At 41.6% G+C, this 21,217-nt stretch overlaps 2 protein-coding genes across 10 annotated transcripts in view; both read right to left on the bottom strand.

Annotated features, from left to right (window-relative positions):
- The window catches only part of Zfand4 (zinc finger AN1-type containing 4), a 62,869-nt gene extending 59,420 nt beyond the window's left edge, over positions 1-3,449 (bottom strand). For 4 of the 6 annotated variants that reach the window (XR_009591919.1, XM_060383992.1, XM_060383995.1 and 1 more), the window contains exon 1: positions 2,935-3,334. The gene's annotated coding sequence lies outside the window, so the exon portion shown is untranslated. The other 2 variants (XM_060383993.1, XM_060383994.1) reach the window with 2 other exon arrangements.
- Positions 3,450-4,839: 1,390 nt separating this feature from the next.
- Washc2c (WASH complex subunit 2C) overlaps positions 4,840-21,217 on the bottom strand; it is a 48,560-nt gene continuing 32,182 nt past the window's right edge. For 2 of the 4 annotated variants that reach the window (XM_021657056.2, XM_021657057.2), the window contains exons 20-30: positions 19,581-19,683; positions 18,066-18,218; positions 16,420-16,602; positions 13,217-13,345; positions 13,033-13,113; positions 12,309-12,428; positions 11,315-11,377; positions 10,761-10,973; positions 7,907-8,530; positions 6,819-6,996; positions 4,840-5,167 (exon numbers count right to left, since the gene is read on the bottom strand). In XM_021657056.2, coding sequence (XP_021512731.1) covers positions 5,028-5,167; positions 6,819-6,996; positions 7,907-8,530; positions 10,761-10,973; positions 11,315-11,377; positions 12,309-12,428; positions 13,033-13,113; positions 13,217-13,345; positions 16,420-16,602; positions 18,066-18,218; positions 19,581-19,683 — 1,987 coding nt within the window. In that variant the 3' untranslated portion in view covers positions 4,840-5,027. The remainder of the gene's footprint in view (positions 5,168-6,818; positions 6,997-7,906; positions 8,531-10,760; positions 10,974-11,314; positions 11,378-12,308; positions 12,429-13,032; positions 13,114-13,216; positions 13,346-16,419; positions 16,603-18,065; positions 18,219-19,580; positions 19,684-21,217) is intronic. The other 2 variants (XM_021657058.2, XM_021657059.2) reach the window with 2 other exon arrangements.

Genomic DNA, 21,217 nt, shown 5'->3' with positions numbered 1-21,217 from the left:
ATTCTTGGCAACTTTTGGTCTTTTTAGTATTTCCACAGCTTTGCCTTTTCCAGAAGGTCAAGCAATTGGAATCACACAACACGCAGCCTTTTCAGAGTGGTTTCTCTAAGGAACACACATTTAAGGCTCTTCTGTGCCATTCATGGCTTGATGGCTTATTTAAGTGCTAAATTATATTCTATTAAATTATGCGTTAGTTTTATGTATCCATTCTACTGACAATTATCTCGCCTACTCCATTTTTGGCAATTATGAAACAAACTTACACTGATCTATATTTAACTCATTTAGGCTAGGTTTTATTATTAGAATATTTTCAGCTTTGGGGGCAGGTATGTATACCTGCATGTGGAAATCAGCAGTCAACATGGATGGCTTCCTATATCATTTTCCACTTTATATTTTTAAGGCATCACTGATGCTAATGCTCATCGATTTAGCTTGACTGGGGGCAGGGGCTGGCAAGCCCGAAGGCTCCTCATCCCAACCCTGAGCTCAGATGCACACTGATGTGCCTAGCTTCTCACACGGGTTCTGAGCACCCAAACTAAGATCCTCATGCTTGTACAGTCAGCATTTTACCTTCAACAGTTGAGCCAAACTGCCAGCCCCATCGTGTTTGGTTTTCTTTAAAGAAACTGCCAAACAATACAAAAAGGTGGCTAAATCATTCTGTACTTTCAGCGCCAATGAATGAAGAGTTCCTATCATTCCGTGCCATCACATCATTTTGCCCTTTCAGTGTTCTGGGTTTTGGCTTCAATCAGCAGTTTCCTAATAACATATGATACAAGCACAGTTATCTTTTGAAAATGTAAACTGGCTTGGTGCAAACCCTTAATCCCAGCACTTGGGAAGAAGCAGGTGGACCTCTGATTTTGAGGCCAGCCTGGTTCTATGGAACAGTCAAGATTACACAGAGAGACCCTGTCTCGAAAAATCAAGAAGAAAATATAAACTGATCCTATTATTCCTTTGACTTTTCAACTTACATATTTCATTTCCCAGCCCATTTTCAGTTGCTTACCTTCTTCCCCCAGTGTATCTATGGTCCTTCTACCTTCTAGTTAGAGTCCCTATATTATTGATCCTGCTCTGTTCTACCCAGTGTCAACTCCACACGTGGCTTCCTGAGAAGCATCTAACTGTCTTTCAAAACTCAGCTCAAAGGACAGGGGATACAGGTCAAGGAGAGTGCCTGCCTATAATACAAAGCCTGGGTTCACCAGCCAGCACTGCAGCTCTCCCCTGAAGCCTGAGCTCCAACATCAACCATCTTTTATACGTACTATCTTTTGCACCTATGTCACATATGATATCCATCAAAAGTGTACTGCTTACATATATGTCTTTCTTGTGCTGATAAACTATAACCATTTTAGGAGAAGAATGACTTCTCTGTCACTCAATATGGAATCCTGCACATATTAGCACTCATTAAAGGTTGTTCAATGAAATTCAATTAAAAACAATTCCCTTTCTCTGCTGACCCTTAGGTTAGACCAAATTAATGATATATACAAAGGTATTATCCTGTCATAGAAATGAAGAAATCATGGTTACACTCCAAAACTTTTTGGAGACTATTGGTTTCCTCTGGGAATCACATTCTGACTCACTCCACTAGAATTTACATAAATCATGACAGACATGTACACACAAATATTTCTGCTGTAGAGGGAGTTTTCATAGTTCTAATATAAATTATCATTAGGAAACCAGTTATGCAGATAACTAATGGCCCCTCTTAAAATGCCATCAAAGGAAGAAAAGTTGTTGCTGAGAGTATAATTGTTCTGAGTGGAGTTACACAAAAGATGAAATAATGAGTAACAAATAATAGTAATACAAAGTACTGTGCTCCGGGTTCTGTTGGTCATAGTGGCAAGAGCATATTACTGTCCACAGTGGTACTACTTGGGTTCATTACTTATTCTTTCATCATTCATAGCAAATATGAAGCTTGGTGATAGAGTACTTTACTAGCATGTTTTAGGCCCTAAGCTCAATCTACAGTTTTACACACACACACACACACACACACAAGCATTATAGTGAAACACTCATAGGCAACATGCAGATATTTTTAATGCACTTATCACGCTCTACCACAGAATGTACTACAGAAACACCAGTATCTGCTTCTTCAAAGCCAACAGCAGTGCTACCTACAAAATAGCGGTCTAAAGACAGAAGTCAAATGTTAGGAATGCTGAGATGAACACCACAGAAGGCACAGGTGACTAGAGCCTAGGAGAAGGATTTGGAGGCAGAGGCTATAAGGAGCATTTCCTTCGCGGTGCTTTTTATACTCGTTCCCTGAAATACTGAACAAGCTGGAGAAGATTAGGTCACAGATCTGCAAGTCCTGAATCTGAAATGAGACTAGATTCAGTGAGCATAAGTAGAAGAAAATTAACGTTGCAGTTAAGTACATCGTCAACGGTGCTGGAACTTCCAAAAATAAGTTCAGACCCAGTCAGTGGGATAACTTTCAACATACAAGAAGGACCAAGGGTGGGAACCATAACCAAAAACAATTTGTGTATATCAAAGTTATACTTCTCGGCAACAGAAATCAATGTAACAGAGGTCAAAGGAGGTCATGCAGTCCGGCTAAACCAGAGTAGAATACTCTGGCAAGTGAAAGCTCAAGTGGGCCAAAGCCCTAATCAATACTAAAACTGAGTCCACCGAGAAGAGCTGCAAGTCTCCTCAAATTGGCGCATGCCCTGCACTGGAAAACCAGTGGACAATGGAAACTCATACTGATGTGAAATGACACACGTACATAAAATGATAATTATTTTCATAATTATAATAAATTGATGAATTAGCTTAGAGGTTGGGAGGGAAACAAAATGAGTCTCCAACATTTCTTTCAACTTTTTGAAATGTAACCACAAAAGTGTACTCAAAAAGTAATTTCAGTACCTTGGACTTTGCTTCCTTCTGGTCCACAGAAATTTAGTCACACGACGACTTAGCTTTAAATTTTTTTCGCCCAACATAAAAATACCCACAATAAGTTGCAGCCTTTTAAAATGTTGACATTTGTACATTCACAGATGTGTGAAAATCCAGCTACAGAATGGAATCGGTCTCTAGCCTGAGACTGATGCACAAGTGCGGACGTGAGGCCCTGGAGACCACACTCAGATCCGAAGTCGGGGCAGCAGCACCCAGAACCACGGGCGCGACCAGTTTATGCCCAGGGCGACGGCGGTCCGGGTCCCGTGAGTCCATAGGCAGACAAGTGTGGAGAGTGTGACCAAGGGGACACACCTCTCCCGCCTGCCCCGGCCGCGTAGGCGCCCGCCCGCGCCCCGCCCCGCCGCGCCGTACCCCTCACCCGCTCGCCCTCCGGTGGTCACGTCCGCCCGCTGGCTCGCTCGCCTGCCCGCAGGCCGATAAAGGACGCGCGCGCCAGCGACGCTGGGCGACGCTGGACCGCGAAGCTCCGGCCCCGCCCTTTGTGACACCGCTCACCAATCGCCGGCCAGCGCTGCAGGCACTCTCCAATCAGCCCGCGAGGGGCGGGGCCTGGTCTTCCGAGGCTGGCGGTTGCTCGGACGCCGGAGTCGCACGGGCGTTCAGGAAGGGTTGTCGGTTAGAAGAGGCCCGGATGTTGACCCTTTCTTACCGTCGGCGGGAGCCGTCTTGGGCAAGGCAGGAGGCTGGAGACAGGCCACAGTTTCCGGGAGAGCCGGCGCCAAGCTGGAGCGCCTTGGCTGGAACACTTCTAAGGTTCTCTGGGGATAGGAAGGTCCCTGGCAAGCAAAGTATTGCAGGTAGCACCCTCAGCTCAAAATCCCAGCATCCTTTTGCTGTGCACAAAGCTGCTAAACTGGGATACAAACTAACTGGCTTTAAGACAACACATGCCTTCTAAACTGGGCCCCTACTGCTTATTCCCTTAACAGGTGGTTCAATTCAAGTGTCTTCCTAAGTGGACTGCAGAAGAGAACAAAGAAACCTCCCTCTCACAGTCAACTTGTGAAAGAAACCTGGCACTGTTCAATCTTCTCCCACCCTCATTATCCTGTAAGGCTTGACCCACTATTCTCACAGTTTCAACTACTCAGCACTGAGGTGGAATATTTGGCGAGGTCCTGGGCTTTGCCAGCCTCTTGCTCTTAAACTCAGCCCATGATTAGGGCTTATAGCTTCAAACTCCTTTGAGGACAGTCATGATGGTAATGTATGCAAACAGGTTAGAATAGTGCCTGTGCTGGAAATCTTGATTACAAATAACTCACAGCATAAGCCCTGGCATCCGGTGGATGAGTTAGATGTTTAGTTTTATTACCTCATCCGGCTATATCATCACCTACCATTTTAGGGGACAGATAAAAAAGTTCTTCACAAATTCTCAACAGTCTTGCAAGTTTAGTACTGAAACCATTTTCAGAGGAGGAAACAGAAACTAAGAAAGGCGCCTACGACTAAACCATCCAGTTTATTCCAACTACTCAACTCTGTCATCGACGGTGGCCTGAGAACAGCCACAGACATGTGGCAGTGAAGAAGGGCTGTGTTCCAATAAAATTTTCATTAAAATAGCAAGACAGCAGAGGACCACAGTCCCCCCTGGGAAGTTGGAGAGGCATTTTTGGAATTCAGTGGAAGCCTCTTCTCATGGGTTTAGTAACATAAATGCATGGTCTTTTACCTCCTTTCTTTCACCTGCCTAGACCATCAGACCCCAACCACAGAACAAGGACTCAAGTCTTCTGACAGTTGCTGTCTCTGCATTCCCTGCCCGCACATGAAAGCCACAGATTTCTTCATTAACATGCCCTTCTGTGCAGTCTAATTAAGTAAAAACAAACCACTGTGCAGAATTTATTTTTTATTTGCAATTTTAAGCATAAGTAAAATCAGTGCAGAAAAATACTAGCTACACTGGTAAAAGTTGAAGTAGTTGTTCGAGTATTTGCTCTGTAATCCAGTGAAGACAGCAAAGGAGACAGCATCACTAACTGAAAGATAGAATGGATGGGTAAACTGGGAAAACCCCAAGTACTCTACTGGTTTCCAAATGCATTCAGGGGGTCATCAAAAATGTTGGACACTTTGTGCTCAGATCTTAGTTCAGATGCTGCCTCTGCAGATTGGCTTTTGGGTTTAGACGTTTTAGCCTGGAGGCCAGAGGAGAAAATATCATCTTTAAAAAGAAAAAGAAAACAAGTGGTTAAGCATAGGCAAGAAAATGGGAATTTGAGACACACACACACAAACTGCCAAAGGCCCAATTCCATAACAGACTATAGAGTTCAATACGGAAGGGGAACCTCTTATATTCTGGTCCTGCCTCAGCTGGTAGCATCCACATAAACATGAATGTCATGTTCTTTCTGAGTTTAAGTTTCTCAGCTACACAAGTGTTTGTGCACATGAAGTCAGAAACTAGAGGGTAGGCTGCCTCTAATTCAGCCGAGAGCCTTACACCTGATAGCAGCAATCAGGTGTACTGACTTCTATCCTCTTTTCACTCTGAACTTTAAGGACAGTGAAAATGTGCAAAGAGAAATCTAATACAGAACACTCAGAATTGTCAATATGGGCACATCAATGGTAAGAAAGAAGTCTGATTGTATTCATATCAGTGCTTCAGACTCTCAAGTTTATTTTAACTATGCTGACCCAGTAATGCTGTGGCTAGGGTTCTACCACACCCGTACATAAAGACGGTGTACATAAATAATAAAAACTAAGGTGTTATCTGTAACAAAAACTAGAAACAATCTAGATCGTCATTAATAACCTAATGACTAAGACAAGGCAGTACTACTCAAAACACTGAAATCAAAGGAGATTTTCATATACTGACATGAAAAAAAATACTTAAAATGTGACTAGAAGTAGGATAGGTAAGTCGGTTCTTGTTTACTATTGTTATTATGTAAACACAATTTCTTAAAGGATCTACAACAAACTGGTATCACTGGCTAGCTTTAGAGCTTTTGTCCCTCCACTTATAAAATTTTCTAATTTGTGTGACTGCTACCATAAGCATATACTACAATTTAGTAATGAAAGACAGTCATGCAGGCCTGCAACCCCAGCACCAGGAGGGCTAAGATCAGGAGAGTTCACGTTTAGCCAGGGCTACAGCAGGATCATGTCTCAAAAAGACAAGAAAAAATAAGAAACCCAAGTCTCTTCTACACTCTGTGCCATAAGACACATGAGGATGGAGCACAGGGTCAGGGAGACAAACTCAATATGGCTCTGCAACAAAGCTTTCCCAGTTAGTCTCAAGGCACAGGCCTGGAGGGACAGGGGGACACGTGTACTTTTGGCCTCAGTCTGGGTCTGCCTGACAGACACAGGACCTATCAGGAACCCAACATTTATAGCAATCAGCATTTGGCTTGTTAGCTGAGGGGAGGCTGCAGCATGCTCACAAATACAAAGAAACTTGGAGATGCTAAGTCTCACTTGTGCAACTCGAGTCTCTCAACCAGCTTCGTGGCCTGTTGACAGCAAGTGGAAGAAGTTCCTGGTGAACTCTCCTTCCAAAAACATCAGTGTTGTCAGATGATGGCAGGTAAGCACTGAGATAAAAGTTAACTTCTATTTTCAGGTCAAATGCTGGGCACCTTCTGAAACCATGATACTCATCATACGGCTACCTCAAAACAATGACTAGTCCATCTACATATCATTCTTACTAACCAGGATTCCACAGCAAAGCACAGAAAACCCACTGGGGAACAAAGTCTAGGAAAGGGCCAACATGAACAACAGGAAACATACTCAGGCAGTGAACAGTGATGCTCTCTAATTGGTACACTGCAGATGGCCATACTCACCTGTATCATCATCAAACATAGACTTGGCTTCCACTTTCTTTTTGGGCTTTTCTTTGGGTTTTACAGTTAAGTCAGCAAAGATATCGATATTGTCATCAAATAAGTTGGGTTCCAAAGTTCTCTCCTTCTCTCTTTTTTTTGGGAAAGGCTTAATTGCTTCTGTAGCAAATATGTCATCCTGGTCAAGCCCAAAAACAATTTTTTTTTAAATAAAAGCATTTTAAAAACTAAGAATAATTGAATAATATATAGAAATGCAGTGTCAAGCACAGACCTCCCCACAGGCTAGAAGATACTACCCCAGATCTCTGCACAATCTGTCGTCATCATTCTAATCGCAGTTCAAACGGCAGCTCTTCAGCCTCTGAGGACAGCCAGAGAACAGCATCCCACTGCAACTGTCCACAGGTGGTTTTCTTTACGGCATTTAGTGGTGTCTGACCTTAACTACCTGCTGCTCTGTTTGGATTTCACTGCCCAACTTGAAATCTCAGAAGACAGAGCACATGTCCTAGCTCTCCTGCTAGCCCCAGGGCTACCATGCTCACTAGACATCTGCTGAACAACTGCCATGGGAGCCTTAGGGTCAGAATTCTGCTAAAAAAAAAAAAAGAGTCTCAACCACAACTGGAGCTTAAACACGCAAGCTACACTGATGGGGTTCATACATGTCACCGAATGACTTACCAAAGCTGGCAGCAGCACCATTCAAAAACATTTTTATAGTAAACAAAAATAATTAAAAACATGTACACACATGCACTATATTAATACTATGCTATGCTATACTATAAAAATCAAGAGCCAGGGCTTGTGCTGTGGCTCAGTGAACCGTACAACATTTGCCTAACATGTACATGGTATCCCCAGGACTATAATATTTTTTAAATAATTCAAGACTTACAACAAAGAGTAAAGGTAGCAAGAACCAACCCTGGGTGAAAGAAACCAGGGTTATTAACAAAAGATCTAATATGGTTAGTAAGCAAATAAATGGCAGACTGGCACAAAACACACAGCATAATCATAGTTCAAGAAGCCCATCAGCTATTTTCCTTAAAGGTTCAAACATGAAATATTTTTGTTACCTCAAAAATGTCTTGTGTTTTTGACATAATGTCCTGGTGACTGTCAGATTTCAACTCATTCTTTTTGCCTTTCTGATCTGCAAAGAGATCATCCTCGTCTTCAAGGAGGGGGAAAGGGTTTCTCTTCTTTGTTGGCCTTGGTTTGACAGACTGGAAGAGATCCTCTGCACTGCTGGCCTCACTGAGATCAGGAAACACAAGGCTCTTCTCCTTACTCCCTCCTGACAAGTGAGCTGGGGTCTCTACAGCCTTGACTATTGTTTCGTCCATGGACTGTGCTCCTATGCTCTTGGGAAAGGTGTCCCCAGAAGCAAACAGGTCAGCCTCATTTCCAGTCTGAGGTAGAGACTTTACAAAGGAGCTTCTGTCCATTGCAGATGACACAGGACCACCTTCCCAAGGTGGAGCGGCTGGGGCCATGGCTTTCTCAGAGCTGATCTCTCCACTGGCCACCCTGGGCTGCAGAAGAGGCTGATGGCCATTTGGTAGGATGGAACTACTGGCCAACTGCGCAGCAGGCCCTCTACCGACGCTCGCATCCTCACCCTCACTGGACTCCTGGGCAGCCAGCCGCCTAGCAGCTCGGGTCTGTGGTCTGCGCTTTCCTCTCACCTTAACACGACTCTGCAATGGCAAACAGACATACATACCATTATCATATGGAAAAGTAGTCAAGGGTAACAGAAAAGACTCAGTAATTAAAAATACTGTCAAGCTATCTGGTTTACTTCAATCACCCAAGGCAGTTGTTCTCAACCTTCCTAGTGCTGTGACCCTTTAATTCAGTTTTTCATGTTTGGTTGACAGCCCCAACCATAAAGTCATTTTGTTGCTACGGTTATGAATCATAATGTAAATACATAACATGCAGGGTATTTGATATGTGACCCGGAAAGGGATCACTACGCACAGGTTGAGAAGCACTGGCCTAAGCAGGGGGAAACTGTGGTTTAAGGTCTCTAAAACAGAGTTAACCTAGAGTTAAGAGTAAGTCCTATTACTCTAGAACTTAATCCTTCTTACCTATTTAGTATTCTGTTTTCTAAGGTTTATTTTTTTCAAAAATCTATTTTAGTTTAGTTCCTGTGTATTGGTGTTCTGCCTGTGTATGTGCCTGCACACCATGTGTGGGCAGTGCCTGGGGAGGCAGTAAGAGGACAAAAGATCTCCTGGTACAGAAAAAGTTACAATTGTGAGCAGCCTGTGAGTGCTGAGAATTAAACCCTGGCCCTCGGAAACAGCAGCCTGTGCTCACAACTACTTGAGCCACCTCCTACTCCTGTCTTCTATCTTTTGAGGATAGTTTCCTGTAAAAAGTTTCAATGTTGCTAGAACCCCAGAAAGCAGGTATGTTGGTGCTCTGTCACTCAAAACAAATGCCACAAACCCTGGCACCTCCTCAGCCCAGCCCTTAATTCAAATTCAGGCATCTTACAAAAAAAAAAAAAAAAAAAAAAAGGTAATAATAATAGAGAGGGATTCTAGGACTGACTTTATCAGGATCTAGGAGCAAGGAGATATGGAACAATAAAGAAAGAGAGGCAACTGATGGTGCTATTTTTTTCTAGGCCAAGAAACAACAATTCAAGATTTCAACATTGTATGTAACCTGTGGCTGGAATACAAGAACCTTTGATAGAACCGCAGAACAGGAATCTCTTAAAAACTAGAGTTTAATATTTCTGATGCTTTCTAAAATATAAAACCACATTTTGAACTAAGTACTTACTTATGACTGCTTGCTTAAAAGAAATGTGATTTTAGGAGGCTCTGAATGAAAAGGGTGGGAACCTGAGCTGGGGTGGGTGGGGGGGGAGTGGGTATAACCAAGATACATTAGATGCAATACATGAACTTGTCAGAGAATAAATGAAAGATATTCTTTTTTTATTATTATTGTCTGTTTGCTACTATTGTTTTTTTTAAATGTTCCTTATTGTTTTTAATATTTTAATTTTAAGGTATATAAGTGCTCTATCTGCATGTAAACCTGCATGCCAGAAGAGGGCATCAAATCTCATTATAGATGGTCATGAACCACTATGTGGTTGCCAGGAATTGAACTCAGGACCTCTGGAAGAGCAGATGGTGTTCTTAACCACTGAGCCATATCTCCAGCCCATGAACTACATTCTTTAAAAAAAAAAAACAAAACAAAACAAAACAAAACACAATTTTAGGAAGTAGCTCATTTAAGCATGAAAACTAACAAACGTAAGAGTAGTTTTTCTTTTTTAAATACAGAAAACATAGATCTGAAAACACTAAAAATTAATTTATCATTCAGGGACAGGTTACCCTGGGTCCAGCTGCCTACTTGGACAACTGTTAAGACTTCAGAAAGCAGGGAGAATGTAAAGAAAAAGACAACTTACAAAAATAGAAAGAAAACTCCCAAGAGTTCATTCAGAGTCCACAAGGCACCCTTTGCAACAGCTTTCCTAGCAGGCAGGAACTGCTTGGGAGCCCAGAGAAGGGGGCCCAAGCCACAGTGAGCAGGAAAAACCACAGAAGTGAGGTTTGCATGGTGCTCTAGAGCATTCCGGGAGAAGGACCAGGGCCAGCGGACAGCAACAGGCCATAGCATGTGATTAAGGACGGAGGGCCTGGTGGCACTGCAGTTCAGCCTGCAAATATTTAATGATCAGTGGAAAAACTAGAACAGAAGTGGGTAACGGAAAAGCAGAAACACAATTAGGAATCAGAAGCTGAAGGGAAGAAGAGCTAAACAAAGGATGAGATGCATCCTTCGGGAGGAAGTAAAGCTGGACTACACCAACTGTGCAGACGATCTAGAAAGAAGCATCCCAGGCAGTCTGGTTAAAAGAAGAACAAACAAAGGACAGTTGATCACCTTGTTTGCACTGTGTAAGGTGTCTGCCTGCGCTGGAAGATCGAAACTCACACCAGCCTCTTCACTCCCAGGAAGAGTGGGCACACTTTCCAGGGCATGGCTCCTTCCAGGTTCAGATGAAGGAAAAGCTAATTCACAAGAAACAGGCTTTATTCCTGGGATCTGAAGAGCCACTGTAGGCAGCAAGGCTGCTGGATTAATTGCTAAATTTGCCTAAAAAAGAAAAATGGAACTCAGTATTTACTCTTAAACACAAGAGCGGATTACCATTTCTGTGACACACGATGTCTGTATTGCACACAGTGCAGAATACAGGAGAATATAAATGTAAGAAAACCACCTGACCCAGGCTCAGTGGGGCACGCATTGGTGCCTGTCACTGGGATCAAAAGACATTAAAGAGCAGTGCATAAGAAGCAACGACTAGGCAAGGGTGGAGGGTGGCGGCAGGGGAAGAGGTGAGAAAATGCTTTGCAGCAGCTGAAAACAGAAAGTCCACAAATTCTATAGGTGCCACAGGCAGGCAATGAAGACTCCAGATCCAATATAATTACTTGTATTTTCCCGATCCGACTGGATGGCTCTCTGCTTTTAAATGGAGGGAGACCTGAAGAATCCTGTGTGAAATTAAACTCAGTTAAAAATCCATTGAGCAAACAAGAAAACTGCTTCTTGGATTACTCTGATATCTGTAAATAAATCTGTGATGGAGCAAAGCCGTCCCTGTCTACAGCACTTTAACTCTGCCCTGGCGCCTCACAGCATTTTGCTTGCTAGCATTACTTTACTGATGCCAGCTCCAGCATGGAGGGGGGAGGCTGTCATACAATAGAAACATGGAGTAAAGGGAGAACTGATGATGAGTAAGATTAGAGCTGTAGTTTTGTCAGACATATAATGAGTTATCCAGCACGGCAAATCCTAGAAAGTTTATGTGCTCTCCCACAATCTGACGCAAAGTTCTAAACACAAAAGCATCTGGACTCCAGACGAAGAGATATGCTAGCTAAGTGCCTCATTTTCCAAGCACAGGCATGGGATCCTTGGTGAAATTCCCAGAAACAACCAGAACTGGTCTGGCTTCCTTTGTGGAGAAGCTCTACATCTTAGTGAGAGGACTCCTAGAAGGGAGGTCAGATAGCAACTATCTTGGAGCAGTGACACTGAGGAGGAGCCAAGAAATCAGATGTCATTTGTAATAATTAGAATTCTATCTACTCCAAGGAAGCCCAGATGGAGATATGGCGACGCTACTGAAAAAAAAAAAAAAAAAAAAAAAAAAACTTTTTTTTCTTTATCCCTTCTTAACATCAAATTGGAAACTGAACTTGGAATCTGGTCTAAACACCCAAACAGTAATGATTAAACATAAAATCACCCATTTCTCGTGTGGAGAAAAGTGGGGTAAAAGAATACAGTGAAAGGGAGGGGTGCTATTTCCTTCTTAACTAAGAATTCTGAGTAATTCCAAGTCTACACATTGAAACTGGGGGGTTGGGAGGGGAATGCAGATATGAGCTGGGACCTTTCGAGGAGATCAGTTCTAACCTGTGCTGTTTCTGCTTTCCGTGTGCTTTTTTCTTTGCTACCTTGAGCAGATTCAGGAGGTTTCTGGTTCTTTAAAGAAACAGAGTGGTCTTTTTTCACTGCTCCCTTTTTTTCTGGTACCTTCAAAAGAAAAAAAAAATACCAAAGTCTATCATGCATCCTCAAAATTTTAAATAATGAGAAGAGGAACTGGCCTCTGGGTTTCAAAAGTCCATTTGCAAATGAGGGTTAACCAACTCAGAGGGAGCATTTCAGAAATAGCATCCTAAACACTGTGGTTTTTCTAGGGCTGGAATGTAGCTCAGTGACAGAAGGATAGCTTGGCAAGTACTAGGTCTTCAGGGGAAAAAGAATGTGACTTACACAGGGATCCTTTCTGCAATAAAGAGGAAAAAAATATACAAAGCCTAGTGTAGCGGGGGAAAATAAACACAGGCTAAAACTCAGACTTAAAGGATTACATCTGAAAGGCACAAAATTGTAATCCACATTATCTGCAAGGCTCTTTCAATAAACTTTAAAAATCAAACAAGTCTGTACTACAATCAGAGAATCTAAATCAGTTAGTGTTATGAACAGAGAGGAGCCACATCATATACACACATACTACTCAATATGTTACTTGTTTACTGGTAAACCTTAAAATTCTCTGGCAATTTTCTCTCATCTATAACTGCACATTACTTCCTTATATTCCCCAAGCCTTAGAATAAAAAGCTGGTACCACAGGCTGAGTCTTGGCAGAACTGAAAAGATCATCATCTTCATCATCACCAAAGAGGCTCCCACCACTTGGCACTGACAACTGCAAGAGATTAGACTCAGATTACACATCCAAAAGTAAAGCAATTCACCTGCAGCTGGGTGAGCCACACAATCTCTAACATGATGGATCAGTGAGAACTAACCCTGGTTTTTTTGGTACCAGCAAAAAGATCAACATCTGGGTCATTGTCCTTTTGCAGCTTGTGGCTGAAAAGCAGCTCTTCATCCTGGAAGACACCTGTGCTCTTAGGGCGGCCGTCAGTTTTGAGACCCTGGGCAAAAGACAAGATCAAAAATAGATACAACAAAAATGTCCAATCAGCAAGAGAAAGACATTCACACAACAGAATACTTTATAGCTACCCAAAACGGTGGTAAACGAATTACTGAAAACAGTGATGATTTGTAAACACGGGAAACATATGCATAATCTTTCAACCTTCATGCAGTACCTGAACTTTTTGTTACCTCCATCCCACCCAGTCCACCAAAAGAACCCAATCTGCATCCATTAGCTCCATAAGGACTGAAGTAGAAGCATTCTGGGGGAAAGCCAAACCACACTGAGTTCTCCATTTTTATCTAGGAAGAACAATGTAGAAATCACTAGGAATAACTTCTTTGGCTTGATATAAAGAGGAGGAGGGCTGGGCAGGGAGCTCAGTGGGTAAAGTGTTCACTCACTGCACCCATGTAACAAACCTGGACGTGGCAGTGCACCTCGACAGCGCCAGCACTGGGGGTGGGATAGAGAGGTGAGAGACAAGGATGAACTTGCTGCCCATCAACTTAGAACAATCAGTGAGCTCCATGTTCAGTAAGAGACACGGACTCAAAAAATAATGTGGAAAGCAAGAGCAATAAAGGAAAACCACAATGCCAACCTCTGGCCTCTACACACAAGCACAGATTTCCTCTTGTACACACAGCCATATACAGAAAAGAACACTGGAATCTGAAGGGCTTACATCCTAGGTTTTTTGTTTGTTTGTTTTTTCTTACTTTGTTAAAAGCCACTGGGTTTTTTCTCCCAATATATTCAATTGTGAAACTACCACAGTTTAAAAATTACACTTGTATCTCATGCAACCCTCAAAAAAAAAAAAAAAAAAGCCAATCAAAGATCATGTACCCTTACTGTTCTCCCTCTTTTCTCAGCCCAAGCAAACATCAATCGACTTTCTCTCTTCAGATGAACAGCGTTCATACAAGCACGTGTGTGGGTAGAAACCACACTGAGATCAGGTGTCTTCTTCAGTCGCTCCCCACCTTCTTCAAGACAAGGTCTCTCACTGAACCCTGAGCCACAGTTTGGCAAGACAGAAGGGAGGCTGGAACACAGGTCCTGGGGCTTGTGCTACAAGCAGCTGCTCTCAGTAAGCCCTCTTACTGGCCCCTAGACTATAGTTTTGCATGTCTAAGTCTTGCAATGCTTTCAATAAGTATTCATTCCTAAGGATTTTAACTTGTTGATGCTGTAAGTGGTATTTCTCAATTTTATTTTCAGAAAAGACCATATAAAACTATATTATATTAATATGTTGATTTTATAACCTGCAATGCTGTTTAGATATTCTGTAGTTTAGAATTTCCTTCTTATCCGACAGACCCAACTTCAAATCTGGATATCCTACCTAGAACCTCCAGTATAAGGCTAGCTAGAATGGCAAGAGGGAGCATCTTTGTCTCACTCATGATCTTAAGAGGAAAGCTTTCTGTCTTCTGCCTTAAGCATGTCAACTGTGGGTTGCACAGATGCTCTGACCAACTTGTGATGAGTGATTTTGTTTGTTTTTTTAATTATAAAATGTCTTGGACTTTTTCAAATACCCTTTCTATATTTATTAAGATGACAATGTGCTTTCTATCCTGTACTTTTTTAATACAATATATGACACTGCCTGATTTTCAAATAGTCAACTATCCTTACATTAGCAGAAATCCCACTTATGCTGGGAACCTCTTATTTTCCTAAATTAGGTTTACTGGGACTGTTTAGGCATTTTATCACCTACTTTCAGAAAATACTAGTCTGCAGTTTTAAGATATACCTGGTCTTCGGGCTAGAGAGATGGCTCAGTGGTTAAAAGCATTAGTTCTTTTCCAGAGGACACAGGTTTGATTCCTAGAACCTACATGGTGGCTCACAACCATCTATACCTCCAGATGATTTAATGCCCTCTTCTGGCTTCTGTGGGCAACAAACACACATGTGATGCACACATACATGCAGGCAAAACAACTATACACACAAAATAAAACTGTAAAAAGATGTATCTGTATAGTCTGGGTTAAAAAAATAGCAGCCTCACAGAACAAGGCTTCTATTTTCATCAGCAAAATTTATTGGAATATGTTTGTCTTTCTAGGCTGGGTGATCTCACTCAATATGTTATGTCCAATTCCATCCACTTCATTCAAATTTTATGATTTTATTTTTTGTTCCAACTGAATGGTATTCCATTGTGTGTATATACCACATTTTCATTATTCAGGCATGAGTTGAAAGACATTTACAATGTTTCCATTTTTTGGCTATTGTAATTACAGCAGCAATGACCATGGCTAAATAAGTATCTGTGGTGTAGGAAGTCGAGTCCTAGGGCATTTGCCAAGGTGTGGTGTAGCTTAATTGTAGGATAGATCTACTTTCAATTCTTCGGAAATTCTCCACACCCATTTCCAGAATAGCTGCACCAATTTGCAATTCCACCAACAATGAGGAGAGTTCAATTTCCCCATATATGCTGTAGCATTTGTTGGCAGTTTTCTTCTTAATCTTAGCCATTCTGGCTAGCGTAAGATAAATTCACAAAAGTAGTGAGGAAAATATAGAGGGAGAGTGAGGAATGAGGAAGAAGAGTAAATAATAATAAGGATGTTTGAAAAAGCCACAGGGAAATACAGTATTTTATACAGTTACTATTTGTGTTTATATACACGTATACATGTATATGCCTACATATACATAGTAAGTAGAGTTATACACATGGGGTAAAAAATGTTCCCCACAAGAGCCATAAACCATCTAACAAAACCCCAAATGCTGCACAATTTGATCCCATTGTGAACCCTGAGATTGTAACTAGAAAAAACGCTGTGTCTCTCATAAATAGCCAAGTTTCTCAGGAGCAACAAGGTCTATAATCTCAAAAGAAGTAAGATTCTAATCCCCTGTCTAACATGAGAAACTTACTGTTCAAGCCACTGATTTATTCAGAATCACTTACACTGACACTGAAAGCTAAGATTTCCTCCACACATCAGGCCGGCATCCACACCCCTGCACGAAAGGGAATCCCTGCATCTCATCTAGGAACTTGCACACTTCCTGCTCTTTGCTCACCTTTTCCAGTTCATCCTGTGGTACACAGGTGGTGTTCTGATCTTCCACTTTATCCTCGTCCTCATCAAACAAACTAAGGACAGTTTTGGTTCTGCCCTTAGATCCTTTGTCCAATGGAGATGAAGAAGAAAATAAATCAGAAGGCCCAACTGCTTCCTGGTCATTTTCCGTCAAAAGTCCTTCCTACAAACAGAAATAAGGGAAAAATTAATAACTAGAAATTAAAATCCTATCATCGGCCCTCACATACTCATCATCAAATTCAGTAATTGCCATGTTAACATGACTCAATGCAACACAGTTTACCACATAGACTACCATGTGACAAAACACTATGGTCATCAAAAGGCTTGCACAGGCAATCGCAGTTAAAGATAATTTTTCCGATCATGCTAAGCCAGAGGCTCCTCTTCTTCCTACAAAGAATTCCTACTAGAAAGGATTTCTAAATTACAATGTCAATCATTAGAAATGGATCACCAAATTCCTATTTTTAATATGTAAGTACAAGAGAGAAATTTAACCAGCAAACTCATATACTCAAAACTGTACCCTTACATTTTTTATGCACATACAATTTATAACATAACTCTAAAAATCTGACATTAATCCATTCAATAGTATCACAAGTCAGGCAAGATACCATTGGTCAAAACAATTACTACTTAATGTACACTAAGGAAGAAAAATGATTTCCAAATAAGCATACCATTAACTGTAGAGTGCATCCCAACCTTCAAAGTGGAAAAGCCTGTTTCATTAGACAAACAGTAATAAAAGTAGTACCTACTATGTGAAAGACACTATGCTAAGTGCTTATGAATAAGAAAGGAAGCAAGCAAGGAGTATGCACCTGACTAAGGAACAGGGCAGTTTGCTCAAGGGTAGGGTGGGCTGGGACAGAGAAATTCAGGTCCACATGCAGCCACAGAGAAGAGGGTGACTCAGCTATACTGAGTCTCACTGTAGCTGTAAGGAGCCTCAGTGGGAAAAGCAAATGAAATGTTCTTCACACAAGGCCCTGGGAGGAACTAAACCAGAACAGCTGGACCTACAGAGCACAAACGGCTAGGAAAACAAGTTGCACTCCACAGACAACAAGCAACTGCTGACATGAATGCCCCGTCTCAGGCAGCAGCATTAGCTGAAAGCCTCCAAAAGAGACAACAAATGGTCAGAACAAAGAGTTAATGTTTAGAGGAAAACCATTTCATTTTGCTCTTAGTCACCATCAACCAGAAGTGACAGAACTGCAACCTAACTTCATGAAAGTGACTCTGAACTCAGAAGTGAGGACTACAGAACTAAAACAGGAATGTCAGCGAGAAGGAAATAGAGAAAATATACAGAGCAAGTCAACATGAAAAATGAGAGGAGAAAGAGTGCTCTGCAGAGAGGCAAAATGGACTATGATCCAACATGAAACTGAAGTAAAACAGGGGATTTCCATTTCACTGAGTACAGGAGTTCAGCTATAAAATGAATCTAGATAAGGATTCACCAAAGAGCATGAGAATAGGCTATTTTCTTACCATACTCAGTGTTTTCCATTTATTTATGCAAAAAAAAAAAAAAAAATCTCTGTGTTGGAAAATGAAGAAAAGTGTGTGTTACAAATGTACTGGAAAACCAAAGATGCAGCTTACCTTCTCCACCACTTTGGTCACATCAGCAATCCTCACTTCTGGGGACACTTTGGCATTATCAACCTTCATATTCACAGGTTTCACAGCAGGTGGTACCTCCTCTTCCTCCTCATCACTAAACAACGAGGGCATCTTAGGGACGTTATCCTTTTTCTACCAAGAGAAGAAATGATGGTATCCACAATGGCTAAAAACATGGATGAACATCATGGTGATGTATAAAGCCAGCTTAAACCAGACCTTTCAGGAATGAGCCAATATAGTGGAGGAAGAGCTGATAGGACAGTAACAATGGCTTCAGTATGGAAGACATAACATACAGGATTCCTTCAGACTTGTGATCATAGCACTTCACAGATTGTTACTGCCACCAGAACAATAACTAGTCTCTCTCCTCTCACACTCAGTAGTTGCTACCCCAAATGTGTGCTCTTTGCACTAAGGGACAGCAATGAGTCAACCCACTGTGGCCTTCTCTTTGTCGGTAGCTCCTCTTCCCCTGACATTCTTTAATGTAATGCCAGCTCTCACATGCCCACACCCTGGATTCCTCACTATCTTCATTTTTACAGCAAGTCCCAGATGCAAATGTCACCAAGGTTCTGCTCTCTTGAGCATCAGTTGCTTCTGTGAATAAACATTTTACCTGGTCCTTTCTTTACCTTACTCCTTATCTACTTATTCATTTATCTAAATGCACCATACACTACATGACCAGGCACAGTATTTCACACAAAGTAGTTGCTCCAGTTTTCAAGACATTCATCTCAGCTCATCAATTTCTTCTTTAGAAGGCAGGGAGTTTAGAGAGTAGGAAACTGAGGTTATGTGACCAACCTGGAGCCATGAGGAAGCAATGCCTAACCATGTTAGAAGGCTTATGTAGGATGAAAGGGCAAGACTAACTATAATTGAAAATGTTGCAAAAGAAAATTGGGGTAAGAAGATTTTTAGTTATCATCAGGAAAAGATCCTTAAAATGCAAAAATGATTCAACTTGAAATCAAAGAAGACAGAAGTTCACAAAGAATACAGAAGACAACAGGCAATACTTAAGTGATTAAAGAAAAGAAGTAGACCAAATCAGACTGTTAGAATTTAAAGATAAAGTGTCCCCAAAGGCTCAGGTATGCAGAGCTTGGTACCAGCTAGCAGTGCTGTTTGGGGAGGTTCTAGCAACTTTAGGACATAGGGCATTACTGGAGGAACATCACTGAGGATACGTCCTTGGGAACTATGTCTTGCCTTCTTATATCTTGTCCCTCTAGCTGCTTCCTGTCCACCATGAATTGAGTAGCCTCTATTACTACGATGTTCTGTCTTGATGAAGGTCCAGAACCAGGGGCTAACGACTGACCCTCTGAAACCATTAGTCAAAATGAGACTTTCCTCCTTTATGCTAAGTTGTTGTCACTGCAAATCCAAGGATGGGTTTTCAGATCTGACAAGGTAGCAGCATCTCTACTCACATAGCACAATCTTACAGGTATTTTCTGAGTCTAAGAAAATAGATACCATTGTTGCAGGAGGAACAGACTCAGAAGGAAAACCAAACAGAGAGCTTCCACTATCATCGTCATCTTCAAAGAGAAGTGATGTTCTCTGAGTCTTCTTTTGGCTAAATGAACAAACAGAAGACCAAATTCAGGAAAACTGTAATTTAAAAGCAAAAGTACTGTTGTTTTTTTGGCCACATACACAGTAACTACTCACACCATTTTTTTGACTTTGTACAGCTTAAAGCTGGTGACTTGAAAGAGCTTTAGATAGAGAGGATCTGATTTTACAGGCAGCAGCCTCTGCCTATCACTCTAATGCAGAGAGCCAGAGACCCGCTCATAAAGCCTTGCCCGTTACTTTCCACATGACACAGCTGCTCTAGGTCTGAATGGTACACTGCACTCCTGGCAGCTATAAGCACAGATGCTCAGTTATTGCCGCCTCTAGCAGAGAATGAACTAAGAGCAGCTATGCCTATTTTCATCATGTCCAGGAAGGCAGCTGGGACCACAGAACCAGAGTCAGCTTATGTGATGTAACTATCTTTTCCACTTTCTACTTCTCTGATTCAGAGTAGCTTAATTGGGATATAATTTACATAATAAAATTATCCCCTTTAAAATACACATTTCAAGAATCTTTAGCATTTTGAGATCTGAACACTATCACCACAGTTAACATTTTCATCACCTCAAAAAGGAACTCATGTCCATTAACTCTCCATTCCCTTCTCCCCTCAACCCCTGGCAGTCACCAACCTACTTACTCTCTAGATTGATCAGTTCTGGACATAGAATCATATACTCTGTGGTCATATGTGACTGACTTCTTCAAGTAATATATTTTCTAGGCTAATTCATGTCCTATCATATACTGGTACTTTATCCCTTATTACTGCTGTGTGAATGCACAACATTTTGTTTATTCATCACCTGATGAACACTTAAGTTGCTTTGTGGGTACTGATAGATTAATACTACAACAGACATTCTTGCATAAGTTTTATCTGAGCATGTTTTTATCTGTCTTAGTTTTATACCAAAGAGTTCAATTATTGGATCACATCATACCTCAGGCCTAACATTCTGAAGAAACACCAAAACCATATTCCCAAGTGACTGCATCATTTTATATTGAACCAGATCTTTCCTTATACTCATCTGTACAAAGACATTTTTGAGATCTGATCAAATCTGTGAAATACTTTCTACACACAACATTTTAGACACCTTCAAGATCAATTAAAGGTATAAAGAATCTGGGGCAGAGAGCATTACTGAAAGCCAGGAACTGTGTGGCTGGCACCCAGACCTACAGATGAGCTATGTTTCAGGTCCTCAGGTTCACGACAATGTGTGTGGTAAGGTACACATGTACAGAGGATGATCAACTACAGTGGAGCTACAGAGGGGTATCATGCCTGTGCTCTAAGTCCCCGAGTTCCTCCTCTCTTCCTCATGTCTAGATGACAGAAGACACTTAAAAGAGAGGGCTTACACTGACCTTTGGCAGAAGCTGGTCAGAAAAGCAAGACTATCCCAGGAAGGAACATTGAAAATAAGAGAATAAAGTATTTACTGCACTATGCTCAATGCTGCCCATGTGCCAGCCACTGCCTGAAGTATTTCACATTATGAGTACATGATTATCTC

The sequence above is a fragment of the Meriones unguiculatus genome, chromosome 5 (genome assembly GCF_030254825.1).
Source record: "Meriones unguiculatus strain TT.TT164.6M chromosome 5, Bangor_MerUng_6.1, whole genome shotgun sequence".
Classification (NCBI taxonomy): Eukaryota; Metazoa; Chordata; class Mammalia; order Rodentia; family Muridae; genus Meriones; species Meriones unguiculatus.
This window is presented reverse-complemented; position numbering and strand designations above follow the sequence as displayed.